This window comes from Prunus dulcis, chromosome 7 (genome assembly GCF_902201215.1).
Source record: "Prunus dulcis chromosome 7, ALMONDv2, whole genome shotgun sequence".
Lineage (NCBI taxonomy): Eukaryota > Viridiplantae > Streptophyta > Magnoliopsida > Rosales > Rosaceae > Prunus > Prunus dulcis.
In genome coordinates this window covers 10,878,691-10,890,912 of record NC_047656.1, presented here as the reverse complement: position 1 = coordinate 10,890,912, position 12,222 = coordinate 10,878,691, and the positions used below count along the sequence as shown (strand labels likewise).

The 12,222-nt window shown below is 38.5% G+C and overlaps 2 protein-coding genes across 2 annotated transcripts; both read left to right on the top strand.

Moving 5' to 3' along the window:
* The first annotated feature begins 683 nt into the window (after positions 1–683).
* On the top strand, positions 684–3,154 carry LOC117634665 (cell division cycle 20.1, cofactor of APC complex-like). Its single transcript, XM_034368849.1, has 5 exons — positions 684–834; positions 1,175–1,441; positions 1,567–1,836; positions 1,934–2,515; positions 2,673–3,154. The coding sequence occupies exons 1-5, from the start codon at positions 760–762 to the stop codon at positions 2,811–2,813; spliced, it is 1,335 nt and encodes a 444-aa protein (XP_034224740.1). The 5' UTR covers positions 684–759; the 3' UTR covers positions 2,814–3,154.
* Positions 3,155–3,405: 251 nt separating this feature from the next.
* On the top strand, positions 3,406–4,796 carry LOC117634563 (probable polyol transporter 4). The gene has a single exon (XM_034368720.1). The coding sequence runs from the start codon at positions 3,829–3,831 to the stop codon at positions 4,435–4,437; it is 609 nt and encodes a 202-aa protein (XP_034224611.1). The 5' UTR covers positions 3,406–3,828; the 3' UTR covers positions 4,438–4,796.
* Positions 4,797–12,222: the final 7,426 nt, after the last annotated feature.

Here is a 12,222-nt window from a genome sequence, read left to right as displayed (position 1 = left end):
ATGTTATTGAAAAACAGAGTTTCATAATTTTTATTAAAAAAATATATCTAAAATGCTTTACAGCTTTGGAGTTTTATAACTCTTTTATGGGCAAGTGCAAAATATGTCTTTTTTATTTTATTTAATTTATGGGTGTATTCAATTCAACACATTGTGAATGTACTAATTTATCTTTCTGTAATAAAATGTCTTCTCTTTTAACATTTTTATTAACTAAGTGGGATTTATGAGATTACGAAAGTTTCACCCATCTAAAGGAGTTTAATTCAGTAAAAAATTGTCTTGACATGTAGATCAATCTTAGGTTCAAATTTCCATGTCACTTTAATAGTGTGTGATAACAAAGTTTTTAAGTTGGAAAAAAAATATGTGACACCAGATTTATTTTTTTAATAAGATGAGAAAAGTGTAAAATGACATATACTTTTAAATTGTAACCTAGGTGAAAATTTCGTATTAAAAAAAAAAAAAAACCTTGGTGAAAATAAAATAAATCTAAAAAATGCAAGGGTAAAATTGGAAAATCAAGAATTTTTGTTTAAAGGAGCTGACCAGCTGGGGTCCGCTCGAGGGTTTTCCTTGCAGGACAAGGATTTTCGTGAAACAAAAATTTACAACTGTACTCCGGTCGATGCCTATTTAAATCCAAGTCTGTAGTTGAAACCCACTTTCATTCAGTTTCCTTCAATTTGCTTTAGCTTCGTTTTCACGCATTCAATTTGCCTCAGCTTCGTTTTCACGCACAGCGATACAAGGAAAATGAGTTCATCGAGCAACACCAGGAACCCTCTTGGAGAACAAAACTTCCTTATGAGAAAGCCTAATTGGGAAAATGTAAGTGAATCTTTTCTGGGTTTTTTTTTTAATTTTCGTTGTATTTTGATTATCTGTCCGTTTGGAATTCTAGGGTTTTTATTTGTTAAAGAATTGCGTTGAATCGTTATGTTTGATTACTTAGGAAAAACAAGCGCAAGCAAAACAGAATTCTGGGTTTTTTGTTTTTCAAACTCACAAAGTTAAGCTAGTTGTCCAATCACATCCTTCTGTTTAAGGATACACTAAGTCTGAGAGATTCTCACTTTTCTGGCATTTTCTTTGAAACCAAACAGAGCTTTATTAACGCTTCTGGTTTTTGGTTTTCTTCTGGCTAATAAAATCTGTTTGGCATTTACAGTTGGATAGGTTTATACCCAATCGGGCGGCACTGGACCTTGATTACGCGCATTACATGGTCAGAGGAGGGAGAAAGGGAATCGAGAACCCGGAGGCTGCAAGCACTCCATACCAGACGCTACTGACTGAGACCTTCAACATGAACCGAGGACGAATCTTCACATTCAAGAACAAGCCTCCCACCCCAGTTGAAGCCATTCCGAGGAGATTGCTTTCACCCCCTCTTCATAAGGCCAAATCTACCAAGCCCTCTCGACGGGTTCCTCAGGTATAATAATTGCATTAATATCATCATACTTGAATCTAATTGTGCTTAGGATTGTGTCTGTAATGATGATCATATTGATTTTGCTTTGTGGATTATGTTCTAATTCTTCCAAATTGATTTTGCAGGGTCCAGAGAAAACAATGGACGCTCCCGGTGTTGTAGATAATTTCTACTCGAATTTACTAGACTGGAGCAGCAGCAACATTCTTGCAATTGCTCTTGGAAACTCAGTGTACCTATGGAATCCTTCTGACCATTCCATTGTAAAACTCGTCACAATTGATGATGAAGATGGTCCCGTTACAAGCATCAGTTGGGCTCTTGATGGGCAACATATTGCCGTCGGCTTGGACAATTCCTGGGTCCAGTTATGGGATTCTGTCTCTGTTAGACTGGTAAGAACATTGTTGTTGCTTATTATTGTTGGTTGTTTTCCTTGGAAAATGAAACCTTGGTTCTAATACTAATCTACTGCTGATTTTGTCACTGCAGATAAGAACATTGAGAGGTGGTCACCATGGAAGAGTAGGTTCACTGGCCTGGAACAAACGCATTCTTACTACAGGAGGAATGGATGGTAGAATTATCAACAACGATGTAAGAGTGAGATCCCACATTGTGGGAACCTACAAGGGTCACGAGGCCGAGATCTGTGGATTAAAATGGTCACCCTCAGGCCAGCATTTAGCTAGTGGAGGGAACGATAATGTTCTCTTCATATGGGACAGGTCAACAGCCTCTTCCAATTCACCAAGACAGTGGCTTCAAAGGCTTGAAGACCACACTGCAGCAGTCAAGGCCCTTGCTTGGTGTCCATTTCAAGAGAATTTGTTGGCCTCTGGTGGTGGTGAACTTGACCGGTGCATTAAGATATGGAACACACAAACAGGCTCGTGCTTGAGCTCGGTTGACACTGGCTCGCAGGTGTGTGGTCTTTTGTGGAACAATTATGAGCGTGAATTGCTTAGTTGTCATGGTTTTAGCAAGAATGAGCTTATCCTTTGGAAGTACCCGTCAATGGTGAGGATGGCAGAGCTCACTGGCCATACCTCCAGAGTTCTCTTCATGACTCAGGTACTAATTTGGACTTTAATTTGCACTTTGTGAATTCAATTCTGTTTGTGTATTTGATTTCATGGATTGATTTTCATTTGGAATAATTTTTCATGGCAACTTCATATGGTAGTTACATATTCTAATTGTTTGTAACTTCTGTTGTTTATGTTTTCAGAGCCCAGATGGATGCACTGTGGCCACTGCAGCCGCGGATGAGACGGTTCGAACTTGGAATGTGTTTGGGATTCCTGGAGTTTCAAAACCTGCACGAAAAGAAAATCCGTTGCCATTTGCTCATTTATACACCATTCGTTGAAGATCATGTAAATGCTGTAGAGAATTTTATCTGTTTTGTCTGGGATGCCAAATGAAACAGATGGGTGTATATGGTGTACATTGTTTACAAGAAAAAAAGCAGATAAGTGTATATGGAGAGAATTCATACAATTTGTATGAATATATAATGTATATGGTTACACGAAGAGGAAAAAAAAAAAAAGCAGTTCTGATATAAATTCTTCTTTCTAGTTGTTCATTCTGTTGTCTTTTGCTATCTAATTTCAGACCATGTTTTCAACATAAAGTTGGACCAGAAAACTTAACCTGGGTCTGGGAGAAGTCTGACCAATCGTGATAGGCTTAGTGGGATGATTAGTGATTAGTGAGCAAAGAATGTCACCCAATGACTAGTTAAGTCTTTGTAATAATTATTTTTTGATAATGGCTAATGTGAACATTTGTGGATGTACTGTAACTCAAAATTTTAACCAATTTGAAGAAACTGTTGTAAAAGTTTGAAGGTGGAGCCCACAGAGGAAATTTCCTTGCATCTTCCAGGAACTTTCCCTTCCCTGTATTTACCAAAACCTTAGCCTATGAATAGGCATATCACTTGCAATGTAAAGAGATAGACCGATGGAGAAAACATTCAATAAGGAATGAGAAACATCAGATTTCTATGCTTTCTCTGTCTCAATTTTCTTTCCAATTTCTCTTTAGTTTATAACACGTTATCAGCACAAATTCGCTCTCAAATATATCAGCTGAATTCACTGATGATGAACCTCTGTAAACTCCTATCCTCAAAGAAACACATTTCGCTCAGAATCCCAACAAAAGCTCAGCTCCGGGTCGAGCTTCTCTGCTGTTCTTGCTGGTTCTGATTTACACCTTGTGAGTATTAGAGGTCGAGCAGAGCCTCCAAAGTCCTCGTCTTTATCTTCGATACTTGCAGATTTGGCCATTCGTTCTCTGATTGAACTCTCCAATTCCATGAAAAAAATTTCAATTTTTCTTCACTTTCTGAGTCTAATTTCGCTTCTTGATCCGAAATGGACTCTCTTTCTGATATGGGTCTCTCGTTCTCGGTGCAATTTCCTCCGTTTTGGGTCTCTGTGCTCTGTTCTTCCTCTGTTTCTTCAGCTCTTATTGGTGAGCCCCAAAATCTACTGGCCAAAGATGAAGACCTGTACAGCGCAGATCTGCATCGAGTTAATAGCAAAGCGTTCCTTGGTGGTGAAACATCCGATATGATTGGTAGAAAGTGGACCATGGCCTTGGCTGCTGTTGTCTTTCAAGCTGGCGCAGGTGTAATGGTATTTGCTCCTTCATTTGAAATACTGATGATTGGAAGACTCCTGGCCGGCATTGGAATTGGCTTCGGTGTCATGATTGCCCCTGTTTACATTGCTGAGATATCACCCACCATTGCCAAAGGCTCACTGACCTCCTTCCCTGAAATTTTTATAAATCTTGGAATTTTACTAGGCTACGTTTCAAACTATGCATTTTCTGGTCTTCCAGCACATATAAACTGGAGGATAATGCTTGGAGTAGGAATTCTGCCTTCAGTGTTCATTGGTTTTGCACTTTTCATAATCCCCGAGTCACCAAGGTGGTTAAAGGAGGCAAGCAGTTGCATTTCAGAGCTATTGTGGTGATCGGTGAGGCTGAAGAAGACGACCACTTTGGCCTCCTCTGGTACTGATGATGATGATGATCAGTGTTCATCCCAAAACAACAACAATAATAGCATGGACTTGCAACTTGCAAGTGGGCCGTGAGTTTGCTTTCCAAAATGACAAGTGCAAACAAAAATTGGCTGGCCTGTCTGTCGGATAAACAAAAATTATTTTACTGATTGACAGCCACCCACTTGGTCTCTTGGTTTTGGAATCTTAACGTGCACTTCGGTCGGGGTAAATATGACTTCTACTTTATAAAATGATTTAATATAATATCATACTATTTGATTGTGGTGTTGATATGAACCCATAAATAATTGTCTTTACTTTATCAATCCCACAATTATTTTATTTACTGTATGGTGTAGGTTTATTACCCATACGACAGTATTTATTTAAAAGGGTGGTGTGGGTTTATCGTCCACGCCTTTACTTTTATTTAAATGTATGGAGCAGAATTAGTGCCCATACAAGCATGTTTACTTTATCGCAAATTTACTTTATGAATTTATTTTACCGCACATTTACATTTATTTAAAGTATGGTGCGGGATTAACGTCCATACAGCAAGCAATTTAATTTATGAATTTACTTTACCGCACTTAGCAAATGCCATATTCCGAGTAGATAAAAGACAAACATGTGACCATCGGGTAGATGCGTCCACCAAGACCATAAAGTACCGAAATGGTCCACATGGGGGATGAATAGGTCCACAAATGTCCCCTTGAATTCTCTGCAAAAATGATGGAGACTCAACATCAACCTTTGGTTGTGATGGTCTGATCACCAACTTCCCTTGTGAACAAGCTCGGCAAAAGATGTCACTTGATAACATAATGTGTTTAGTTAATAAGGGATGTCCTTTAGAGTTGGTGATGATCCTGCGCATCATGGTGGATCCAGGATGACCCAACCTGTCATGCCAAAGTTTAAAAGCATTTGAGCCAGTGGGCTCTTGGTCCATGACACTATGTGCCTCAATTGTCCGTATGGTTGTGTAATACAACCCTGATGAGAGCTCACAAAGCTTCTCCAGTATACGCTTTTGGGTATCACTGGAGGTAATACAAAGATATTCCATGTTTTCCTCTTTCTTTGTTTCAACATGGTAGCCATTCAAATGTATATCTTTGAAACTCAACAGATTCCTTCTGGAGTTAGATGAATACAAAGCATCTGGAATGGACAGTATTGTTCCATTCGGTAACATAATTTGGGCTTTTCCTGAACCTTCAATCAGATTTGCAGGACCTGATATGGTTGTTACCTTTGCTTCACAGAATATATTTCTTCCTTGAGGTGTCGATTATAACAGAATCGAACTTTATTAAATTCATCATCTTCTTATGCCAAAGAAATATGTGGTGTACCACAATTTGCAATAATACCTCAAGGGTTGTCCATTTAATTGTTGGAACTTCAGGTTCTCAATACTGTTAAATTTTGAACTTCAGGCCAAAGCCACATATTCTCATGGTATGGACATTTTTACAATTTTCTGTACATATTTCGGGACTTCAAGCCCTTACATAATTGTCCATATTTTGAGGAACTTTTGGCATCTCATTTAATTGCTCATCCATGAGTTTAAGGAACTGCAGGTTCCCTTTTGTATATAGTGACGGTTTACCCAAAATGGTTAATATTTATGCATACGTCACTATTCATATGAATAGTATTGTTCATCAAGTCATGAATACATATCTATTCATGTGTACAGTACATCTGCCAGTACAGTTATCATCCATGTGTACGGCACTTGTACAGATTGCAAGTTGGATACATTGATAATACACTGCACAGATTAAAGTCCCATAAGAACATAATATGGGTATAGCAGTGATCAATATGATGCACGCTTGTTGCGTAGCAAATGATGTGGATTGAAGTCCCCAAAGGACAATCCTTTGACATGTCAATATTGATATTGTGCACGCCTAATGCGTAGCAAATTGTATGGGTTAAAGTCCCATAAATTAATTGACATGTATGTATTAATCTGTGGCATGCCTGCAGCATGACAGATATATGGTTCTAAATGTTCCAACTCCCTAAATGGAGATTATCCACGCCCTACTATAAAATAACGCTCCATTGGAGGTTATAATCCACATTCTCACATAATAAAAGCCCCCTGCAGTGGCTTGGGTACCCAAAAGCAAAGAAATGCTTATAATTGATGTATGCCACGTTCAATTATTAAATGTCGACAATATCATTGGCCAAAATGGAATGAGGCAATTCCATTATAGATGAGAATGAACGTGAAAGAGCAAACCCATAGTACGAACCCCAAAAGATGTTAATACTGAAAGTTATACTTGGGTGTTCGGAATAAAAGGGAATATACCTACTTTGTATGACACAATGTTTCTGGCAGAAACAAGGAATGTTGGGTTTTCTCCATATTTCCAAAATTCAATTGTGCCCCCCCTTATTGCACATGGAGACCAACATGTTATCTCTAAAGATTATTAAAGACACGGAGCATATTGCCAGAAGCGACTTCCTAAAGATGTATAAATAGCTAGGTTAAAGCTATATAATGTGTCATAAAGTTTAATCCCTTTAAACAAAATCCTTGAAAGGATTGAAATTGCATGAAGCAAGTCCCTGAATGACATGTGCCTGAAGCACAAAATCTGTACTCAATACTAATATGCATAAATTGCCTCAGTGAGTACAACACATTAAAACTTCTCAAGAGTTCCAGAAATATTTGTCTCGACTGAAAGATCGAGAATTATGCCAACGAGATTATTGCTTATACTAAGAAAGTATTGAAGCATTTTTATGCGGATTATTCGTTGGACACTTGAAGGATTTTCCGGAAGTATATTGGACCGGACATCGTATTTTCCAGATAGAGCTCAACTCCATCATTTTGGATGATGTGAGGCATATTTGATGCTATCTCTGCATAAAACCATATACGGGCATATTCTTTTCAAGTAAACTTACAAATAGCCCAAGTGTTGTTAAATATGCAGAATCTAAAAATTTTATGATTTACATAGAGATAGCTCACTGGAAATATATTTGCTATATGAATTATTGGTGGCTATATCATTCACTCACTCCGAAAGATTCTCACTCCAAAAGATAGTCATGAAGACATCAGGGGGAGATATTAATCAGGGGGAGCATCCAGAAGTATGCTATACAGATTGTTGTACTCTTCTTTCTTCCTTCCATTAGTTTTCCACCTCACTAGGTTTTCTCCAAGCAAAGTCTGATGAAGCAACTGACATATTATTTGTGGTCTCCAAGGGGGAGTGTTGTAAAGTTTTTGTGTGGAGCCCACTAACTATTCATTTGGAGACTTTGGGTAGAGTTTGTCGGCAACTTCTTCTTACTGCACACTCACGAGAGTTGCACCAATCTGCCTATAAATAGGCAACCTGCGAATTTTGAGCTGCATGTAAAGTAGACGAGACACAGTATTTAACGAGGTTCGGCTATGCCTACGTCCTCGGAGAGCAGCAGCAGTAACCTTTTCACTAAATAAAATAATAGAGCTACAACTTTAGAGTTTGCAATATATGAGGCTTACTGAATTTTCTCTCTTTTCACTCACCCTCTTCCTTTCTTTCTTCTCTTCCTCCACTTCTCCTTCTTCTTCTGATGGTCTTATTTATAGGCTGAGATACCTGCACCCGTGAGTCTACAGGTAAGAAGCCTCCAAATTTTTTTTGCTTAATTTCTTTGTGGGCCCCATAGATGTTTGCTTAATTTCTTTGTGGGCTCCACATGTTTATCTTTACAACACTCCCCCTTGGAGACCACATGTCCCTAGATTGGTTGCCTCATTAAAACCTTGCTTGAAACGGTTTGGCATGGATAAAGCTCATCCACTTAGCACTCCAATAGTCGTTCGATCGCTTGACACTAAGAAAGACCCATATCGTCCAAAAGGGAATGATGAAATGGTCCTTGGTCCAGAAGTACCATATCTTAGTGCAATAGGTGCTTTATTGTACCTAGCACAATGTACCAGACCAGACATATCATTCTAAGTAAATATGTTAGCAAGGTATAGTTCTGCTCCAACAAGGCGACACTGGACCGGCATCAAACGTGTTCTACGATACCTTCGTGGGACAACATACATGGGGTTATTCTATTCCAGTGAATCGACCAATGCCCAGAGTATTATTGGTTATGCTGATGCAGGATATCTCTCTGATCCACATCAAGGACGATCACAGACTGGGTATGTATTTACATGTGGAGGAACTGCGATCTCATGGCGCTCAACGAAACAAACATTAGTGGCCACATCTTCCAATCACTCAGAAATACTTGCCCTCCATGAAGCCAGTCGTGAATGCGTTTGGTTAAGGTCGGTAATCCATCACATCCGAAGCACATGTGCCCTACCTTCAACAACAGACACTCCAACAATTCTGAATGAAGACAATGCAGCTTGTATTGCTCAGATCACAGGAGGATATATCAAGGGTGACAGGACCAAGCACATATCACCAAAGTTTTTCTATACACATGAGCTCCAGAAGAGTCAAGAAATCAAAGTCGGACAAATCCGCTCAAGTGATAACCTGGCAGATCTCTTCACTAAATCATTGCCGAAATGTACATTCCAAAAGTTAGTACATGGCATCGGATTACGACAACTCTGCAAGCAATCAAGTTGGAGCATGCAAAATCAGGGGGAGCATTCAAGAGTCCTCTAACATAGGACATATGCACGTTGTACTCTTTTTCCTTCGCTTAGGTTTTTTCCCACTGGGTTTTTCCAAGCAAGGTTTTAATGAGGCAACCAATCTAGGGACATGTGGTCTCCAAGGGGGAGTGTTGTAAAGATAAACATGTGGAGCCCACAAAGAAATTAAGCAAACATCTATGGGGCCCACAAAGAAATTAAGCAAAAAAAATTTGGAGGCTTCTTACCTGTAGACTCACGGGTGCAGGTATCTCAGCCTATAAATAAGACCATCAGAAGAAGAAAAAAAAAAAAAAAGGAGAAGAGGAGGAAGAAAAGAAAGAAAGGAAGAGGGTGAGTGAAAAGAGAGAAAATTCAGTAAGCCTCATATATTGCAAACTCTAACATAGGACTATTTGATATAGCTGCGTTGTCTGCTTTTCCTTCGCCAGAAGAGGGTTGGGTTTTTCAAGCCTGGTTTTAATGAACAACCATCTAGGGACAGGGAGGACTTTCCAAGGGAACATGTGGAGCCCACAAAGAAATTAAGCAAACACCTATGGGGCCCACAAAGAAATTAAGCAAAAAAAAATTTTGGGCTTTTACACTGGGAGACTCTTTTTTGGGAGATTTCTCGGTATCTCATCTATAAATAAGACCATAAATCAAAGAAGAAGGAGAAGTGGAGGAAGAGAAGAAAAGAAAGGAAGGGTGAGTGAAAGAGAGAAAATTCAAGCAGCCTCATATATTGCAAACTCTAAAAGCTCTATTATTTTATTTAGTGAAAAGGTTCTATCTTGCTTCTCCAGGGCGTAGGCATAGCCGAACCTCGTTAAATATTTGTCTCGATCTACTTTAACGTGCTCAAAAAAATGCATTTATATCTCGGGTTATTTTTTATAACACGTTATCAGCACAATAGTCTCTCCTTTTATTTCTGAAATTTTTCCAACTCAACACTATGTGGTTATTTCTCTGTCTCTTCTCTGTCATATGTCTGCTCTCACTTTATTACTACAACGACATGCAAACTTTCTTTTTTGTGTTCTCACAATTTCTATGTTGTTTAATCCATGCTTGTTTAATTTACTTCTTTGTAACGTAATTTGTAATTTCTAAGTTATTTAATCAGTCCTGTTATTTTATGGTGGTGTAATTTTATTTTTACCCATCACGTTGTAATACAAATTATTGTAATAAAATGATGGTGTGATCTTAAAACCCATCTATTATATCTTGAATAGTGGCGCAGTAATATTGCCCATACTCTATAATATATTATGCACTTCATATATATTATGTGGAGGTTTTTGTCCCCACATTTAATTTTATTTATGGTATGGTGTAGGTTTATTACCCATACGGCAATATTTAAAGGGTGGTGCGGGTTTATCGTCCAGGCATTTGCTTTTATTTAAATGTATGGAGCAGAATTAGTGCCCATACAAGCACACTTACTTTACCGCACATTTAAGGTATGGTGCGGGATTAACGTCCATACAGCAAGCAATTTAATTCATGAATTTATTTTTATCATCAATTAATATACCTGAATAATGAAATTCCTATTAATAAGTGGCTTAATGTTCCAGATCTCGAGCCTAAAGTTTTGGACAGCAAATTCATGACACTTTAGTTTTATCATCAATTAATATACCTGAATAATGAAATTCCTATTAATAAGTGACTTAATATCTCAGATCTCGAGCCTAAAGTTTTGGATGGCAAATTTGGCAAAACTGGAGTTTGCTGCCTTGGACCTTTCCGGGGACAACTTTTTATCATGGGTCCTGTATGCCAAAATTCATCTACGAGCCAATGGCCTCGGACAAACAATTGTAGATGAGAATGATGCTTCGCCTGAAGAGAATGCGAAGGGCATGATCTTTCTTCGCCGCCACATCCATGAAGCGCTGAAAAGCTAATATGTGTGGTTGATGAACCGTTGGTTCTGTGGAAAGCTCTAGGTGAAAGATACGATCACCAGAAGACGGTAACCACATAGTGTTGAGTTGAAAATTTTCAGAAATAAAAGGAGAGACTATCGTGCTGATAACGTGTTATAAAATAACCTGAGATATGTGCGAATTTTGAGCAGCACGTAAAGTAGACGAGACACAGTATTTAACGAGGTTCGGCTATGCCTACGTCCTCGGAGAGCAGCAGCAGTAACCTTTTCACTAAATAAAATAATAGAGCTACAACTTTAGAGTTTGCAATATATGAGGCTTACTGAATTTTCTCTCTTTTCACTCACCCTCTTCCTTTCTTTCTTCTCTTCCTCCACTTCTCCTTCTTCTTTTGATGGTCTTATTTATAGGCTGAGATACCTGCACCCGTGAGTCTCCAGGTAAGAAGCCTCCAAATTTTTTTTGCTTAATTTCTTTGTGGGCCCCATAGATGTTTGCTTAATTTCTTTGTGGGCTCCACATGTTTATCTTTACAACAATTGAGGTAGAGAGCAGATCTCATTATTGAAGGTTTCTGTTCTGTGTATATTACAAAGGGGGAGGTGAACCCTTTTGTAGGAAAATTCTTCCAACATGTGGGCTCCACCGTATTATTTATAACACTCCCCCTTGGAGACCACAAATGATACGGAATATATCTCGTTAAAAACCTTGCCAGTAAAAACCCAGTGGGACAAAAACTGGTCGAAGGAAAAAAAAAGAGTACATAACCATGCGTAACATAAAATTCTGTGTATATTGACATGCGTGCGACACTGCCTCGTTAAAACCTTGCCAGGAAAAACCCAGTGGGATAAAAACCCGGACGAAGGAAAAAGAGTACAGTGTGTAAAGGTCTTTATTGATAGCACGCTCCCCCTGATGCTTGGCAAAATATCTTGAAGTCATACTGTTGATCATCTGTCTGAATATCATAGTTGACACTGCTTCTGTGAGTAAATAGTGTATGAAGATCTTTATTAATTCTACGCTCCCCCTGATGAATATCTCCCCCTGAAAACTTCATGACTAACTTTGTTCCAGTAAACGACCATAAAAAATTCTTAAAGTGTCCAACGGATAATCCTCATAAAAATGCTTCAATACTTTCTTAGTATAAGCAAGAATCTCGTTGGCATAATGCTC